General features: G+C 47.0%; 1 protein-coding gene and 1 pseudogene across 1 annotated transcript; both read left to right on the forward strand.

Moving 5' to 3' along the window:
- Positions 1-254: 254 nt before the first annotated feature.
- LOC112673587 (60S ribosomal protein L19-like) lies at positions 255-784 on the forward strand (annotated as a pseudogene).
- Positions 785-9249: 8465 nt separating this feature from the next.
- On the forward strand, positions 9250-16565 carry LGALSL (galectin like). The gene is made up of 5 exons (XM_025469320.3): positions 9250-9394; positions 10090-10161; positions 10309-10397; positions 11054-11231; positions 13427-16565. Exons 1-5 carry the CDS (start codon positions 9359-9361, stop codon positions 13568-13570), a joined length of 519 nt encoding a protein of 172 aa, XP_025325105.1. The 5' UTR covers positions 9250-9358; the 3' UTR covers positions 13571-16565.
- Positions 16566-19505: the final 2940 nt, after the last annotated feature.

A 19505-nucleotide genomic window follows, 5' to 3' on the forward strand; every position in this document is an offset into this window, starting at 1 on the left:
CCCATCACCTGTCCTCACGAAGCCCATTCCTTATTTCCATTTATAGCATATCACCTGGCATTGGCTTGTCTGTAAACATCACCTAGAGCCAATCCTTGGTTGTAACTTCTGCAGAATAATTGTTAGCTCTATCACTTTGGCTTGAAATGGGATGATCCTCGGTTTTTGGCCTGTCCTGACTAGGGCATCAGTCTGTCAACAGTGATTAATTAAAATTAAAAAGGATGGCTTTCCTTCGGTGGCTACAGCCATGTATGCTCAGGCTTTAGAAGAGGCTTGCCTCCAGCGTCCTCTGCCAAAAGAAGGTCTGGTCGACCCCAATGAGACCAATGAAATCGCCAACCCCAGCTCCCATCAGTAGATCCAGAAACTAATCAAAGATGGGCTGACCTTCTGGAAGCTGGTGACGGTCCATTCCCAAGCTAGATGCCCACACCTTGGCCCGCCAGAAGGGTGCTGGTAAGGGAACAGGTACTGCTAATCCAGGATGCCGGAGAAGGTAACCTGGATGAGGAAGATGAGAATTCTGCGCCAAAGGTTGCCCTCCACATGTGTCACAGCCTGTACCGGAAAGCAAAGGGTTATGTGTTCAAAAACAAGTGGATTCTTGTGGAACACAACTACAAGCTGAAGGCAGACAAGGCGCCCCAGAAGCTTCTGGCTGCCCAGGCCGAGGCCCGCAGATCTAAGACTGAGGAAGCACACAAGGGCTGTGAAGAGCAGCTCCAGGCCAAGAAGGAGGAAATCATCGAGACCGTCCAAGGAGGAAGAAAGCAAGAAATAAAACTCCCTCTCTTTGGTCTGTACCCACTGGCCTCAGCAGTAACACAGATCAGCTATTGGATAAAACAAACCTTTATCTGCCCGAGAGAGAAAGAGAGAGAGAGAGAGAGAGAGAGAGAGAGAGAATAGGGTGAGTCCTGGCCTCCTGAAAGACAGGGACTTCTGCTTCCAAGGAAGGACTGGATGTAAACAGGATGTGTTTGTTCTTAATTTTCTTTCAGGCTGAGAACCTATCATTGAAGACAAGTGGAGGAAGTACCTGCCCAGGAGAGCCCAGGAGGAGTAGGGAGGGACCCGAAAGGCCAGGAAGGAAGTGGGCTGACCTGTCCAGGGGAGAAGCTGGGGTGACCAGGGAAATGAGCTATTTTGCATCATGAAGTGGCCATACAACCGATGTGTGAGGTGGACACAACTGGCCAGGAATCCGCTTGTGTGAGGGCAGATTCCGGATTAGTGTTACAGAGAACACTGGTTAACAGAGAAAGCTTCAAAGGATATCAATTTTTTTTTAAGATTTTATTTATTTATTAATGAGAGACACAGAGAGAGGTGCAGAGACACAAGCAGAGGGTAAAGCAGGCTCCCTGCAGGGAGCCTGATGTGGGACTCAATCCCAGGACCCCAGGGTCATGCCCTGAGCCAAAGGCAGACGCTTAACCACTGAGCCCCCCAGGTGCCCCTAAAAGATACAAATTTAATACTTGTGTCTCTGCCTCATTCATTTCAAAAGCAAAACAAAACAAAACAAAACAAAAACATCCAACTTTTTTTTAAAGCATGAGTTTTGACAAAGCACAGGCAGCTCCTTTGTTTCCTCTCCCCAACTTATTTGTGTTGATTCCTGGTAATTAAAACGAGGATTGGCTTTTTTTTTTTAAGATTTTATTTATTTATTTATGAGAGACACAGAGACAGCGAGAGAGAGACAGAGGCAGAGACACAGGCAGAGGGAGAAGCAGGCTCCATGCAGGGAGCCCAACGCGGGACTCGATCCTGGGACTCCAGGATCACGCCCTGGACTGAAGGCAGCACTAAACCAAGGAGCCACCTGGGCTGCCTGAGGATTGGTTTTAAGAAAAGTTGAAAACTTCCCTCCCTCCCCATTCAACCCAACCTTCACGCACACACAAGCATGCAGACACCAGCAATCTTGAAAAGTCATGCCTAGTCCAAGCCTGCTGAATTTACAGAGTTCCAAGTAATTCTTAGGTGTAGGAGCAACACCGAGCCAACCCAGGACAAGGTTGTGAATGAACGAAATGTGATGAGTTTCATCAGTGTAGACGACCAACGTGAACTTCTGCCACTTAAAACATTCCTTCAACTCTTCATTTAATCTTTTTCTGTGAGATAAATTAATCATTGGAACAATTCGGACCGAAAATAAACATGGAGCAGATAATCTAAATTTAGATAGAAAATGTGTTAGCTGATTGGAAGTGGAATGTAACCAGCCTCTGGATTCAAAACCTTTTATTTATATTTCCTGGGCTATATTGCCAGGTTGGCAGGGAGCTCTTAGACCCATTCTGAATATTTTCAGATGGAAGAGGCAACGAACGTACAGGGGAGGAATCTACAGTCTGAGGAGACCAGAGATACTTCTGAGAAAGACACAAAAGATGAGGCTGAGTATGGTAAGCACAAGCATGTGTATCGTTGTTTTTCTTCTTCTTTTTTTTTTTTTTGAAAGTCAAAAATCATCATAATGACCACCAAAATGTAGCCTAGCTTGATAAAGAATAATAAGTAAATAATAGAGAATGAATAGATAAATGTAGTCAGTTTTCTCTGAATCTCTTGGGTCGGTCAAGTTTGGACGCCAAGTTGAAATTTCTCCCCTGGCTGGTGCTGTGCTGTGTCGACCCCCTACTCCGTGCAGTTGACCTTCTAAGAAACCCAGAAGTCTGCGTTACCCAAACACATCTCCTCTAAAAACTGAATGACCACGGGCAGGAGGCCTCCTGAGGCTCCCTCCCCACCGGGTGGCCTCTCCCAGGGACTGCGGACTCGGACCCTCGCTCTCCCCCACCGGCCGAGCCACCGTGTTCCCATGAAACCGCAAAGAGGAGAGGCCCTTTATGGCAGCTGACAACAGGAAAGTGAGATCGCAGAGGCCCTAAGAGGGAGGGCAACCAGCGAAGGAGAACAGAAATGTGACCTGGTGCAGCCACTCTGGAAAGCCGTGTGGAGGTTCCTCAAAGAGTTAAACATAGACCTGCCCTACGACCCAGCAATTGCACTGCTGGGGATTTACCCCAAAGATACAGGTGCAGTGAAATGCCGGGACACCTGCACCCCGATGTTTACAGCAGCAATGTCCACAATAGCCAAACTCTGGAAGGAGCCTCGGTGTCCATTGAAAGATGAATGGATAAAGAAGCTGTGGTCTGTGTATACACTGGAATATTCCTCAGCCATTAGAAACGACAAATACCCACCATTCGCTTCGACGTGGAGGGAACTGGAGGGTATGATGCTGAGTGAAGTAAGTCAATCGGAGAAGGACAAACATTATATGGTCTCATTCATTTGGGGAATATAAAAATTAGTGAAAGGGAATAAAGGGAAAGGAGAGAAAATGAGTGAAAATATCAGTGAGGGAGACAGGACATGAGCGACCCCTAACTCTGGGAAATAAACAAGGGGTGGTAGAAGGGGAGGTGGGTGGGGGTGGGGTGACTGGGTGACGGGCACTGAGGGGGGCACTTGATGGGATGAGCACTGGGTGTTATTCTATATGTTGGCAAATTTGAACACCAATAAAAAATAAATTAAAAAAAAAGAAAGAAAGAAAACAGAAACGTGAGACGTGATGAGGAGAGTGACTGAGGCCCGGGGCCTGTCCCATTCTTTGTTGGAAAAAGAAAAGACTGGCTCACACCAGATCGGCCTCCTGGAAGGGCCCAAAGGTGAGGCTGGGAGAAGGCGCAGGAGCCACCCCGGGATCTCAGGACACGCCCAATGCCATGCTTGGAAAGAAGCAGCTTAAAAGACCTCTCATTGGGGACCCCTGGGTGGCTCAGGGATTTAGCGCTGCCTCTGGCCCAGGGTGTGATCCTGGGGTCCCGGGATCGAGTCCCACATCGGGCTCCCTGCATGGAGCCTGCTTCTCCCTCTGCCTGTGTCTCTGCCTCTCTTTCTCTCTGTGTCTCTCATGAATAAATTAAAAAAAATTGTTTTAAATTACCTTTCATTGAGGCTGCCAGGTCCAAACGCTGGAAGCAGTGTTCTGTTTTCCTCCGTAGAATGCTTCCACGTGAGCTCTCAGGACAGGATACACTCCAGGGACTCTGGGACACACTAAAGGGCCGCAGTGACATCCCCAGGGGGGAGGCTGCCTACCTCTGAGGCCCTGAGCTCCTCAGGGCAATGGGCTCATCATTACCTTCTGCAGTGGGGAGGTTTTCGGAAATCAATCCTTCCCATGCTGAGTAATTAAAACACGAGCAGGAGGCTGGTTCTAGGTTTCCTCATAAATAAACCGAAAATAATGAAATGTTAGGAGCTGCCATCAACTGCCAAGTTTTATGGCTGTCCCCTAATTACTTTGGGGCAACACCAATGTGCGCGTGTCTAAAATAATTATTTGATAACGGCGACCACAGTTCCTCCAATAATTAAGAACTTTAACCATGTATTTAAATAGAGAAAAATAGCTTGATAAACGTTTGCCCTCCTACCTAACTAGGTAAACAAAAGAACGCTGACTTTGTATGTTTTTCCCCTTATGTGCATATTTATCATGAGCAGAGACTGGCCTGATAAAAACGAGTTCAGAGAGTTGAAAGCCTGGTGCTCCTATAAAGCTGTGCAGTGTCTTATTCCTCAAAATAGGCTGCAACCACCCTTTGGGCCCTGGGGTGGGGAGGGCATGAAGCCATGGGATAAAACAAGGTAAACGTTTGGGATGCTCCAATTTTACTGTGTTTAAGGGTATAGGGAGCACATTAGGTTTAGATCAAAAATAGACACGGCAATATAATAAAAACAGAATGCAAATTTCCCAATATTACCGAGACATTTGGAGCTGGGAGTGGCATCTCCAGGGGCTCTCAGAGGGCCTCCCCCATCGCAGGCCTTCTTTGGAGAACCACTCGCCAAGCGCTCTTAGTAGTGTCAGGAGGCGATGACTTGCCAAGTCCAAAGGAAGGTGTTCCTGGCGTGCAAGTTTCTACTCTAGATTGGATTGGATAAATTTCATATCGTGTATAAAAATATGAATAATGGAAATCTGAAAGCCCCTTCTAGATGACAGGTTCTGAACCGGGGGCAACTTTGCACTCCCCACCCGCACCCCATGGGGTGCATCTGTCAACGTCAGGACGTCTCTGGTCATCACAGCTTGGAGTAGGGGGTGGCACCACTGGCATCTCGTGCTCCACATCCAACAATGCACAGCACGCCCGCCCCCCCAACGAAGAATTTCTCAGCCTAAAATGTCGACAGTGCTGAGGTTAGGAAACCCTGCTCCAGTCAGGGTGTAAGTGCACACGCAGGCGAGTGGTCAAAGTCAGGCCTTAGGGCACCGGGGCCCCCAGAACGCCTACGGGGCAGGCCCAGTGCAGGGGAAGGAGGCAGGTGTGCACCTGTACCAGGGCAGGAGACACAACGCAGCCTCCAGAGACAGGGGTCGGTAGTTGCTCGAGCAGAGGGAAGAGAGGAGTTAGAGCTCGGGCCATAAATGGAGCTGCGACGTGCCTATTTAAGGACGTGCTTTTGTGGGACCGTGGGAGCCGCTGTACACATTTGGTCAGAAATTTGCCATCCCCTCCAGAAAGCCGCCTCAATCCTCCAGGTGAGCGTGAGCCTCCCCCCGGGTGCTGAGGCTGTAGGTCCGAGGCCTTTGTTATCTTACCAACCGCACCTTTCTTCCATCGGCTCCCAGAGTGGGCTGTAAGCTCCTCGAAGACAAGACTTGGGCCTTTTCAAATATCTCTCTTTGATCCATGGTATCATAGAACAAAACAATACCCATAAAAGAGTTGTTGAGTTGACATCAATGCTGTAGTCTCCTCCCAATATTAGAAATGTCCCACGTACACATGTGAATAAAAGACATTAAACGGGAAGGAAAAAAGGAAGCAAGCGATCTACTGGTTTCATCTGGAAAGATCATTTAGCAAAATCTATCTTCAAAGGCCTGTTTATACTTCTTTTTTGATGTTAACCATCTGTTTGACTGCCTTCCCCTCTTCTTCAGGCTTTTTAGCGGTTTCCAGTAGGGATGCAGGTCATCTTGAAATTTCACTGCTGCGTCTCATAAAAGGGTCACAGTCTTGGTTAAAGTTGTTTTAGACACAAATGCCTGAAATCCAAGCGCAGGGCTGTCTGCCTATCCTTCACTTACACAACTAAAAATAACAATAAATTAATGCTCTCTAATTCATTAATTTGCTAGTAGCTTTTCCCTGTAAAAAGTAGTTTGACTCTGCTCAGCTTTGATCGTAATAAAAAATTCATTTAGGCTTTCTCCTTCCTCTTCATATTTAAAATGAGTCATCCTGTAGACTGAGAATAAATCAAGCATTTTTGGAATAAAAGGCAATTTTTCATGTTACAAGTATTCTAAGATGGTTCAGTACCTTCCTATTCTTTAAATTCCCAAAATGTAAGAAACACATCTCAAGCAATCCAAATAGCTCCAACTCCACTTACAAAACAAATCAAAGGATTATTCTTTACCCTATAAAATCACTTATCAAGCCAAGATTCAACCCAAGATTGCTTTCATTCAGCAGCACTTACTCTGGAATCTCATCCAAATTCGGATGGTATTTATTCAGCTTTTCAGGAACCAGAAGAACTTTCTAAGAGCTAAGGAGGAATGACGAATGAACCCCAAACCCTTAATTTTGCAGGTGAGGAAATAGGCTCAGAAGTCGATAGGAATTCTCCAAGCTGCCTAATGATAACAGCTGGGACTTACCAAAGGCCTGTGGCTTTTCACATCTTTATCACTTCACTGTGTCTCAGCTGCCTTTACGTCCTGCCGGCCTGGTGCCCGAGTCCTGCCTCTACCCTCCCTCCTGGGCACTACCCTCCCCACAAAGGCCACTCCAGCCAGAAGGAGGCATCTACAAGAGATGCATCTACAAATGTCCCTCTTTTACTCAGAAACTTCCAACGTCTTCCCACCTCTCTCAAGTAAAAGCAGGTCATCCTCCCATGGTCTGTGTGGCCTAATTATTTTTCTTTTCTGTCAAAGCACCCAACACTCTTCACATACTTCACATGAGATCTTTCCCTTGCAGTTCCCTCCACCAGAAACCTCTTCTTCCAAAACACTTCCTCCCTCCCTCCCTTTCCCGGGGGTCTTCTCAAACCTACTTTACTAGAAGTGGCTTCCCTGACGACCCCTCTGTAAATAACACCACTTCACGTCCTGTGTCTTGCCCACCTCACTTTCTTCCCTATTGTTTCTAACATTTTTACTATCTGACATATATTTATTTGTTTACTGACTGCCTTTCCTCACTAGAAGATGGACAAAAAAAAAAAAAAATCCCTGCTGAATCTTCAGTGCCTGGTACATGGCAGGCACTGAGTATTTTTGCAGGGTAAAGCTACTATGTGCCAGATACTATTCTAAGGAAGGTACAAGAACCCATTGACTTGGGACACCTGGGTGGCTCAGCAGTTGAATGTCTGCCTTTGGCTTGGGACCTGATCCTGGGGTCCTGGGATCGAGTCCTGCATCGGGCTCCTTGCATGGAGCCTGTTTCTCCCTCTGCCTGTGTCTGCCTCCCTCTCTCTCTGTGTCTCTCATGAATAAATAAATAAAATCTTAAAAAAAAAAAAAAGAACCAATTTACTTAATCTTCCCACAAAGACGCCACTATCCTCATCACTGTCATCTCTGGTTCACAGATGAAGAAATTAAGGCACAGAGAAGCTTAGAAACTTGTCCAAGATCACTCAGCTAGTAAATTGTAGAGTCAGGATTTGAACCCAGGGCACAGTTTCTTTAACCACCGAGATGTAATTGTGCCACGCTTACCTAATGACGAAAAATTACTTCGATGGTTTTTTCCCCCATACCAGAGACTCTCAGAAACTGAGATATATCCCAATGTGCTTTCAAAATGTCAATAGTTTCCTATAACTGCCTACTATTTTAAACAACCACCAAGGTGTGTGATTTTGAGCTAAGACGCATAAACAAGATCAAAACTGTGAACCACAACTGTGTTGCACTTGGGTCTCTAATTCAGAGCACACAAAGGAGCGGGCGTGTGCATACAGACGTGTGCAGGTAATCATCCCTCCTGGACTGAGATGACCAGATTAGCTCTGGTCCATAAAGGGAGGGCAAAAGACACAAAAGCCGCAGTGATGTTCCAGGCCACACAGGCCGCAGCACTGGCTGGAAGGGAGCCTCCGAGGGCTCCTCTGGGACCGCCACACATGCTCCCTGCTTATTAGTGTAAAACACCCTGGTGATTCACACAATGGAATGTTTAAGCCAAGATGTCACTTAATAGAGGGTATGTTGATACAGCTTTATCTGAGAAGTTACGTAATCATCCTAGTGCGGAAAGGCCAAAGAGGAATTCGTGCCTCGGAATAAAAGGGGTGTACCCGAGGAATTACTCCGCAAACCATACAAAGAGTTTTCCAGCGAGAAATTAATGACCTCACACCCAGCAGGTGTCAGGGGCTGGGGGCAGCGCTAGGGATGCGCTTGGGCAGTTCCACTCGGGGGACAGGGCCAGGCCCCCTAGCCCCCTGGCATTTGAAAAAGTCCCTACCACGAGTCCTCTCAGCCTCCTGCTTTCGGGCCAAATATTTATTTCCACAAGCCTGGAGTCCTGTCATTAGCTTTCCGCCTAGAAGGCCCAAAGGATCTTCTCCTCCGCCGGGCTGGACTTCTTCTGAAAGGCACCGGGCGCTCCGGCAGCCCCCCCCCCACCAGGGGCCGGCGGCGGGGGGCGAAGGGGTCACGGCACCTGCCACCCCGCAGCCCCGGGCCCCCGCCCCGCCGCACCCCCGACGGCCGGGCCCGCCCCTCCCCCCCGCCCGCCGCCACCTCCCGGCGGCCGAGGGGCAGGGCGGGCCGAGCGAGCCGCGGCGGCCCGGCCGGGTCCCCGCCCTGTTCCCTTTAAATGCCGCCCTGGGCCAGCGCGACGCGGCCCGCGCCACCTTCCCCCCTCGGGAGGCGACAGCAGCACCCGAGGAAGGAAGCGGCCGCGACTCGGAGCCGGGCCCGGGCAGCGGCGGCCACCTGCGACCCGGCGGGCGCGCCCCCCTGCACCTCCCCTGCACCTCCCCTGCACCCCCTGCACCTCCCCTGCACCCCCCTGCACCTCCCCTGCACCCCTGCACCTCCCTGCACCCCCCTGCACCTCCCCTGCACCCCCGCACCCCCGCTCCCCTCCCCCGGCCCTCCCTGCCCGCCGGCCGGCGCCGGGCCCCAGGCGTGCGCGCGCGCCCCCGTGTGTGTGCGCGCCCCGCCAGCCTCGGACCCGCGCCCCCGCGCGGCGCAGCACCGCCCCGGGATCCCGCCCGCGCGCCGCGTCCCACGTCCCCGCCGCCGCCGCCAGCCGCGCACCCCCGGGCGCCGCGGTGCAGGAAGATGGCGGGATCGGTGGCCGACAGCGATGCGGCGGGGGTGAGCGCGGGGCAGGGTGCAGCGGGGCCCCGCCGCCCGGCCGTGCCCGAGAGGCCGAGGCCCAGCCCCGCGCCCCCGCGTGGGAAGGCGCCGGGGACCTGTTGGCGGGGGGCGGGGGGCTGCAGGCGGGGCGCCCGGGGTGCAGCGGAGGGGGGGCGGGGGGGCGGGCCGGCGGCCAGGTGTGTGCCCGGGGCACGTGTGCGTGTGCGCGAGTGTGAGTGAGTGTGCCCGGGGCGCGCGCCCCGCGGCCGGCGTCCCGGGGATTCCCCGCGGGGAGCGGCTGGGGCCGGGGGTGGGGGGCCCCGAGGAAGTTGAGCGCGGCCCGGCACCCCCGCGGCGTCCTGCAGGCCGGGCCTGGGCGCGTCTGCGGTCGAGGAGGGGCCTGGCCTCCCCCCCCCCCCCCGCCCCCCGCCCGGCGCGCCTCCACCTGGAGCTTGGTCTAGATCCGCAGGGCTGGGGAGCTGCAGAAGCTCGGCCACCGGCCTCGGGGGACAGGACGGGGTTCGTCCCGGGGCTGGGAGGTGGCGGCTTCTGCAGACGCTGCCTGTGCCCTGTGCGGGCTGCTGGATTCAGCCGGATTCGTATAGGTGCTGCTCCACTCCCTCCCCTGCTCCTCCCGACACCCCCCCCCCAAAAAAAAAAAAAAACAACAACTAGAGCCTTTGGAAAGCCAATCTGTGTGCTTCTATTTTTAGAAACTGGATGATGGGCATTTAAACAACTCCTTGGGCTCTCCAGTTCAAGCCGACGTGTACTTCCCACGACTGGTAAGTGATTGAGTTCTGTGCTCTTCTCCGCCTGCCCGCTTTTCCTTTCTAATTGCATTTTCTAGCGGGTCAGGTCCTGGGGATCTGAGGACTTGGCTCTTGCCGGACAGGCTGTAAACGTCCTGTGTCTCCTGTCATCCTTTGCAGATAGTTCCATTTTGTGGGCACATTAAAGGTGGCATGAGACCGGGCAAGAAGGTGTTGGTGATGGGCATCGTAGACCTCAACCCAGAGAGGTAAGATGGTCCTTGTCACCCCAAGGCTTATTATCTGGCAGTTACAAGGCCCTGCCCACTCTTGTTGTGGCTTATTGCTCCTCCTCCTCCTGTCCCTGTGGCCAGTGTTGCTAGTTGGAAGTGCCAAGAAAGTACCATGTTCCCATGAAAAGAATGTGTATGAATCCCAGCCATCATTTCTCCAGACAGCTATTTATATCAGAGATGATAAATATAGGCCCACATCATTTTCTCTTTGACCCTTAGAGAGGCCAAACAATTTTTTCTTAAGGGTTTTTAAACATGGTGCTTGGAGCGAGATCTATCAGTACAAATGACAAGCAAACATTACAAGATATTATCTCCCCTGGTCAATTTCTGGGGCTGTTTTTTGAGAATTCTGAAATGGGTTAAGACACACATGTGTCGGTGGTTTTGGCTTTCTGAAATCCCTAATGTTAGCCATGTTCAACTCCACCAAAGTTGTTACCAGAGCCTCCTTTAGGTATTAAAATCCCCGGCTTGATTGTAATCCTCTTTCTCCATGCATAGTCTAATCTGCTGTGTAAAGAATAGTGGCCCATTCAAAGCAGACAAACCCCAAGAAGGAGGAGGAACTCTGGGAGCCTGGGTTGCTGATAGTGGACTCAGAATAAATGAGATGATTTTCTTTTCAGCTTCGCGATCAGCCTGACCTGCGGTGACTCAGAAGACCCTCCCGCCGATGTGGCCATTGAACTCAAAGCTGTGTTCACAGACCGGCAGTTACTCAGAAATTCTTGTATATCTGGCGAAAGAGGTGAAGAACAGTCTGCAATCCCTTACTTTCCATTCATCCCAGACCAGCCATTCAGGGTAAGTACCTCGAGTGCTTCAACTCTAACCGCTGGCAGGGTGATGATGCTCTGTTCCTCCTGCGATTGCCAAGAAAGCTTTAAGCAGCCAGAATTTTTGCATGTCTAGGAAATTTGTCACCTGATGGTGAAAAAAAGAAACAAGATCAAAAGAGTCCTGTTTGCTGATAGAAACTAAGGTCATAGTAGCTCTTGGCTCTGTTTAGCCAATACAGTTAAATAATAAACCCGTGTCCAGATTGTTAAGAATAAATACTTTTCCATGTAGTACTCAACCTAGTACCAGGCACATAATCTGTACCTGTCCCAAAATATCCCAACTGATTAATAAATAATAACAAGTGCTAGAATTTTCCCCACTTTTTTTCAACCTTTAAGGAGTTCTAAACCTTATGAGTTGTGACTTTTTTAAAGAATAACAGTAATAATCTTTTCATTTTCTCTTGTTACTTCTGCCAATGAGGTCTGGTCCTTGTTTCTCCCTCTGGGTTAAGTAACCTCGGTCTGTTTTACTGTCACAGGCTGTGTGGCTAACAAATTCCTTCCCTGGGGCCTGGATGGGTATAACTTGGCTCTCCACCATCTAGTGGGCAGGAAGCATAAGCCAAACTTCCTATCCAACCGATCAATATTAGTAGCATCTTTCTCTGTGAAGGACAAATGCCGAGTAAGAGATGCAAATAATGTGGGTAATGTGTTAGGAACGGATTTACTGAAATGTTGGGCCTGGCGATGAAGCCTGTATTACACCTTGTTAACATATGTCACAATGATCACAGCTCAGTTAAAAGCTCCATGTCGCATATGCGTCTAATAAAGCACAGCGACCCTTAACCCGTTGTTGCTCTTCATCTAGAAATTTACGGGGGCCTTACAAAGAAGTAATCATTTTTCTTCTCATCTTACCATCTGGTGGGGGAATAAGAATCCATGACTTTGATGTCAGTGATAGAATTGAGATTGCTGCCCTTCTCGTCATAGTCTTTTCATAGTCTCGTCATAGTCCCCTCCCCCTTCTCTAGAATAGTAATGGCCCCTTAGGCTCCTCTTGACTCTGACAGTTTCTTTCTTTCTTTTATTTATTTATTTTTGACTGTGACAGTTTCTTAATGATGAATCTTAATGCGTCGCTCATGAGTATGAGTAACCAGAGCTTCCGTCTTCCGAGAGGAATATAATGCTCCCCAACAACCAAATTGAAATGAAATTAGCCCTTCTTGGTGATATAATTTTAGTAATAATACGAATTAAATATGACTAATACCGCATATGAAGCTCTTCTTACATGGTGGCCACCAATGCTTTTAATAAATACATAGCACAAAACCAATGATTAAAATCTATGGTGAATTGGGGATCCCTGGGTGGCTCAGTGGTTTAACACCTGCCTTCAGTACAGGGCATGATCCTGGAGACCCGGGATCGAGTCCCGCATCAGGCTCCCTGCATGGAGCCTGCTTCTCCCTTTGCCTGTGTCTCTGCCACGCGTGCTCTCTCTCTCTCTTATGAATAAATAAAATCTTTTTAAAAAATTAAAAAAATATATATGCTGAATTATTTAAGGAAAAGAGGAAGAAAAAGCTTTTACCCTATGGAATCAGCATTTCTGTTTGGCCTAACAAAGCCTTGTTAATTATACGTCCTTGCGCCAGTGGTAATTACTGTGTAACCTTTTCTCTGCTTCAGTGTTTACCATGTTTGACTGCCTAGACTGTTATTACATGCCACCAAGTGGGTGCTAGTTTACGTTTGTGAGGGTCTCCTCTGAGGGTGGCACCAAATGGTTCAGGGGATGACCCTAAATGCCATATAACCAAATCTATGCTGCTTCACATCACTTTCCAGAGTACACTGAGAAGGGAGAAGTGTTCAAGCATGAACAAATAAATTCTTCAAAGGATGTTGAAGAGTGTAGAGCACGGGTTCACAAAGTGTGTTCCTCATTCCAGCAGCATCAGCAACATGTTGGAACCTGATGGAAATGCGGATTCTTAGATCTTGCCGTAGACCTACTAAATCGAAAATTTGGGGGGTGGGGTCCAGCCGTCTGTGTCGCAACCGGCCTTCCGTATGACTCCCGTGTTTGAGAGCCCCTGAAGATGTTGCCTTTCTCTAAAACAAAGTATTGTTGGTTTGTTTTCCCCAAGCAGGGTTCATGGAAATTGTGAAATGAGATTATGATTTTGTTTCTTCCAGGTGGAAATTCTTTGTGAGCACCCCCGTTTCAGAGTGTTTGTGGATGGACACCAACTTTTTGATTTTTACCACCGCATTCAAACGTTATCTGCAATCGACACCATAAAGATAAATGGGGACCTCCAGATCACTAAGCTTGGCTGATACTGTCTGAACCACCTCTATTTCAAATAGGATCAGGTGCCACAACTCTCGGACTGTTGGTCTGGAAGGAGTGTCCTAGCAAGATCTGGACACTGAAAAAGAAAAAAACAAAAGGCAAGCTTCACTGTCTCTTCCTTCTGTGCAGTTTAAACCCAAAATGACAACCTCAAACTGTGGTTTGCCCTTAGGAAGCTGTCAGAACAAAGACACCGAGCCATTATTTCCAGAACAAAGTAATACATTTATGCTGGATTTTATTCAGACTAAACTGACATGGATTTGTGATCATTTGTGATTTGGTAGCAAGTTATTCATCCTTTCAAAGCAAGGTGATACTTAGAAACAAAAGTGCTAAAGACTTAAAACACCACCACCAACAAAGACGGTACACCGAAATCAACTCGTTTCTGCACTGAAGTGGGAGTGTGTAGCACAACCAACATTTTAGTCAGGGTATTTACATAGAATGTAGGCTGTTCAAGATTTGGTTGGTTTTGTTCTTTTGGTTTTTTTCTCGTTCTTTTTGTTTTTGTTTTTGCACAGCATAACGTTAATTCAGATTTTTAAAGCTTTCTCGTAGTTATTTATTTATACTCAGTGTATGTATTAGAGAATGATTAATGTCTCAAAAACAGCAAGCTATGAACTTTTGAATGTACAGATATCTTGGGTCCGAAGGGGAAAATTACATATTATAATCATAAAAGAATTGTATCTTCCGTACCCCTAAACTTAGGATCTCTTGATACAAATTGCTGTAAGTGCTTTTGGGAAAACTTTGCAACCGTTCGATAAAACTGCTTTTCAGGTAATTGACGATTACATAAATTCTATTGATATCACTTTTTCTCCTTCCTGTGAATTGGCACAGTATTGGCTTCCTTAAGACTAATTACTTTTCCCTAGGTCTTTATAACAGCTCATTAAGTTGTTATTAAGCTAATTGAAAACATGTAAGAGGTGATTGCATAGACAATTTTTAAAATAACTATTACATAAACTTTTCAAAGTATGCTATGAAAATGACTCTGGAATGCAGTGTAAAGCAGAAGCAAATGGCCCCAAATAACTTACTTGGAAATAATTTATATCAACTTAAGCTGTTAGCTCATTGTATTAGTTTTATTATGTGACCCTCACCAATATCCCTAAGCAATGCCTTTGGAGCTTCAGAGAAGAGGATGCTTCCTACTGTGTTAGCTGTGCTGAGACATTAGGATAAGGGGGAGATGCAGATTAGGAAATGATCCAGTTAGTTTATCTGGAAGGTTAACTCCCAGAACTCCACATCTCTTGAGCCCAGCCAGTAGTGTGAATGTCAAATTAAGCTGTAAGAGTTTGTTTCCCTGTGCTTGTGGAGCTGATCCCACAGCAGGGCATCTCCAGGAGGAGCCTGCAGTCCTGTGAATGTCACCTTCCAGCGACAAGGGATGGCTGGAGTCCTGGGTGCTGGACTCCACAAACTGCACTGGCCCTGGAGAGAAGGACCCTTGGCATTGCTTTGGTCAGGTAGTAGGGAGGGGACAGAGGGGTGCTGGGGTGGGGGTGTATTTATATATAATTTAGGTTTTGTTTGTACAGCATACTGCATCATGTTATGACATGTCCTCGTCCTGCTTTGCTTTTAAGTTTTTTTACACAACATGCAGAGGCACGGAAGTGGCCACGTCATTTTCACGTGTCGAGAATGTAGACAGTGTTTCAGTACCAAAGTCTAAGAAAAAGCAAACGAAAATTGTGAATTTTTTTATCGGTGATATATTTGGGTTCTTCTCAACTTTGGAAGTACTTAGCACAGTTCAATTGTGTTACATAAGGAGATACTTTATCCAACAAGACGGGCTGAGCCTTGAAAAGCTTTATGTACTAGCTGACTTAATCAGCCATATTCAGCCAAGAGGGCTGTTCTGTGGCTTCAGGTATTTTCAAGCCTGGGATTAACTTCTCGTGACTTAGAAAGCCACTAGATTTTGAGGAGTGTTCGTGCAGACACTTCAAGGGCACCCTGAACTATATTTGTAGGGGTTTGGTGGAAGACCCCCATGGGGAGGTTTCCTCTGAGTGGCTGTCCATCCCCATGCAACTGCATAATTCAGCAGAAACCAGAGGAGCTAGGCTTGTGGCTGATTGGAAGTGACACTGTTCTCTCTACCCGTCAGCTACCTGCTTAGCCGCCAAGCCCTTAGGCAGCTTAGTGTAAAGAGACACTGTTAACCCTGCCTTTCTTTGGGAGCTGGTGAGAACCTCTTGGGTAAGCCCACTGGAATTAATCTAACCGATGGGATGGTTTGATCCAGGTGGAGCCACATTAGCAGGGGGGCTGTGTTAATCATTAACTGGAGACTGTGTTCTTGACTCTCCTTGGCATGTGAGGTCTAAGGTGGGAATTCAGGGTGGAAAGTGCAATTTTAAGCTTCACGGGAAAGCGTTTGGGTATGTAAGGAGTTATTTCTGTCCAGAGCCCTAATTTTGCAATATGACCAAAACCAAGGAGTATAAATAACAATCAGGCTCTGGGGGAATGAAAGGCAGGCTTTAGACAATCTGTCCACTTCTGCATCAAAATTGGAGTGAATGTATATATCTACTTAAAAATTAATAGAAGTGACTTCTACTTTCTGGGCTGTCCCAGAATTGTCTTAAAGTTATTATTTTTTTAAAATCTGATACCCCATTTCAAATCTTGCCAACCTCAGTTCAGAGCCCCCTAAGAAAATGACTCTTGGAAATGATAGTGACTTGTTAAAATGGCAAATCCCTTCATTTCTATTAAAAAGAAAATATCCAAAAAGAGGGAGGGAGCCCTGTTGCCTTGAGAGAAACAGCCTTCGCATTTTCCGGCATTAATATAGAAATAACGTTCTTATGATGACATATTTTCAAAGAAACACTTTCTTATTTACTGCGTGGTGTAAAATGTTGCTAAATGTGTTCTTACATTATTATGTCACTGCTGAAAGTTATTTGCACTATAATAAAGGAATTTTCTACAAAATGGTTTCCAGTGGATAAAATGCTGAATTTGGCACCAGATCTGATGCATTTGGTATAAACCACAGGGTATAGCAGTGTTCCCTCACTGTCATATATACTCCAAGACCAGTTGTTCGTGTTTCCCACCTGGATAAACTGATCCAGGGAAGGAGAAGTGTCTCAGAGACCTAATGAGTGTATGCTGTTTGTGCAATGGGTTTTTTTTTTTAAATACAGTTTATATACAGTAAATTAACTTTGTTTGGTGTACAGTTCCACGGGTTTTAACACATGCATAGATTCCTGTAATTACCACCACAGTCAGGTGGACAGTCAGGATACAGAATGGTTCCATCACCCCAAAAAATCCCTTGTGCTGTCCTTTTGCTGTTTTTCTTTAAAAGATGTATTTATTTATTTATTCATGAGAGACACACAGAGAGAGGTAGAGACACAGGCAGAGGGAGAAGCAGGCTCCATGCAGGGAGCCTGATGTGGGACTTGATCCCCGGACCCCAGGATCACGCCCTGGGCCGAAGGCAGACACTCAACCACTGAGCCACTCAGGCATCCCTGTGCTGTCCTTTTGTAGTTAAACTTGCCCCCCACTCCTAACCCTAATCGGGCAACCACTGTTCCCTGCCTCCTCCCTATAGTCTTGCCTTTTCCTGAGTGTCCTGTAAAGAATATCATATAGTACATAATCTTTTGAGGTTAGCTCTTTTCCATTTGCATAATGCATTTGAGATTCATGTGGTGTGTGTAGCAATAGTTTTTATTGCTGAGTAATGTTCTGTTGTATAGATGGCCCAATTTCTTTACCCACCTACCTGCTAAAGATGCAGTGGTTCCTTAATAAATCATTAAATATAGTCTTAGCACTTTGTATATACAAACGCAAGATTGCATTTCCCCTGTCTTCTCTTTCCTGTGGTTTGAATGATTAGGAAGGAAACTTGATTCCTTGGCTGTTCTGCTTACAAATAAGACTATGGCTTTTAGAAGTTTGCCTAGCTTCAGTTAGGGGAGATGAATGGAGAGAGACTTACTCACATGCTGGGTCTGGGGTCCTACTTATGTCATAATTGTTTTTATTCCCTTTTTCTTCCCATTTTTGTTTTTTACGGATGCGAAGTTAGGAGGCTGGTCTCTGTTACAGCTTTTGCAGTTAAATATAGGCAGGGTGGCACCTATAGAGGCACCTTTTAAGGCAGAGACAATTTGCTGATGCTGTTGAGCAGGCATGGGAGAGCTTTCCCTGCCCCACAGCCTAGGTAGGAAGATACCTTGTGTAGTGTGACATTATACTTGCTCTGTGACAGCATTGTGGATTAGATGGTACGGAAGATGACCATAATTGGAGCCTCCAAGTGCCTCAAACGCTTAAGGCCTTCATTCATTCAACAGGTATTTATTAAGCTGTGTCAATTGCTGTTCTAGGCACTCGGATACATCAATGAATAAAACTGACAAAGTTCTCTGGTGTCTTTAAACTTGAGTGTGCTTAAGAATCACCCAGAAATGGCTCAGGCAGTTGAGCATCCAACTTTTGATGTCGGCTCAGGACACAATCCAGGGTTGTGAGATCAAGCCCCATCTTGGGCTCTACCCTGGGCATGGAGCTCACTTAGGATTCTCTCCCTCTCCCCCTTCCCTGCCCACCCAGCTCTCTCTTTACCCCTCTTTCTTGAAGAAGGAGAAGGAGAAGGAGAAGGAGAAGAAGAAGAAGAAGAAGAAGAAAGAAGGAAGAAGAAGAAGAAGAAGAAAGAAGAAGAAGAAGAAAGAAGATTAAGATTCACCCAGAAAGTCTACTTAAAGGCAGAAGTCCAGCTTCTCCCCTGGGAGATTATTTCAATAGGTCTGGAGTTGGTCCTAGGAGTATGTATTTTTAAAAAACATCCTAATTATTATTCACCCATCAAAAAGGATGAGATCTTACCATTTACATCGACATGGATGGAACTAGAGGGTTTTAGGCTGAATGAAGTGAGTCAATCAGAGAAGGATAATTACATGGTTACGGTTACATGGAATATAAGAAATGGCACAGAGTCATAGAAGAAGGGAGGGAAAAACTGAAAGGGAAGTCACCAGAGAGGGAGACAAACCATGAGGGACCCTTAGCTGTAGGAAGCAAACAGGGTCACTGGGGGGGAGGCAGGTAGGGGGATGGGGTAACTGGGTGATGGGTATTAAGGAGGGCACGTGATGTGGTGAGCACTGGGTGTTGTTTGAAACTGATAAATAACTGAACTCTACATCTGAAACTGCTGAGGTACTGTGTGTTGGCTAACTGAATTTAAATTAAAAAAAAAAAAAAAAATCCTGAATGTCATCAACGGTCCCGGATCCTAAATTAAGCACTCTGCCTTGGTGAATTCCATAAACATTCACCGAATCAAACTGTTGGATTGTATGGGGTTCTGATATTCTGATCTATGCATATCTTCCTGTGGAAATGCATTTCAACACGAGTATCCTGTTTTCCTCCAACAAATCATGCAACTCTCATAACCCTACAGCTCCAGGTCATTATCCCTGATTCAATCTTCTCGCCTCACTTGGCCCTTACCTCAAATATAAGACACTGCAGTAAAAGAAAGTGCCTTTCAACCAAGTTTTATGAAAATTCTCTTTATTTGGGTTGTCTTAGGGCCTCAGGAGCACCTTGACACCTAAACAGCGGATGCTCTGAGAAAGACTGAGGTTCTGGAGGAAGCCTGCCTGCCTTATTGGCAAACGTTTCAATTAGTTAATCGTTGGAGAATCGCCAGGGTGGGGCCCGATTGTTCTCTGAGGCAAATACACAAAGTGGCTTATAACTTGTAAAGAGGGCAGAGGGCAAGTGGTAATGGCCCAGATGAGCTGTTCATGGCATTTTTGGAAATGAATTTAGACTCTTCCTTTCACAAGTAAGCACTGGTAGTCGGTACATGACACTGCGGGCTTGCTTTGCTTATTA

Source organism: Canis lupus, chromosome 10 (genome assembly GCF_003254725.2).
Source record: "Canis lupus dingo isolate Sandy chromosome 10, ASM325472v2, whole genome shotgun sequence".
NCBI lineage: Eukaryota > Metazoa > Chordata > Mammalia > Carnivora > Canidae > Canis > Canis lupus.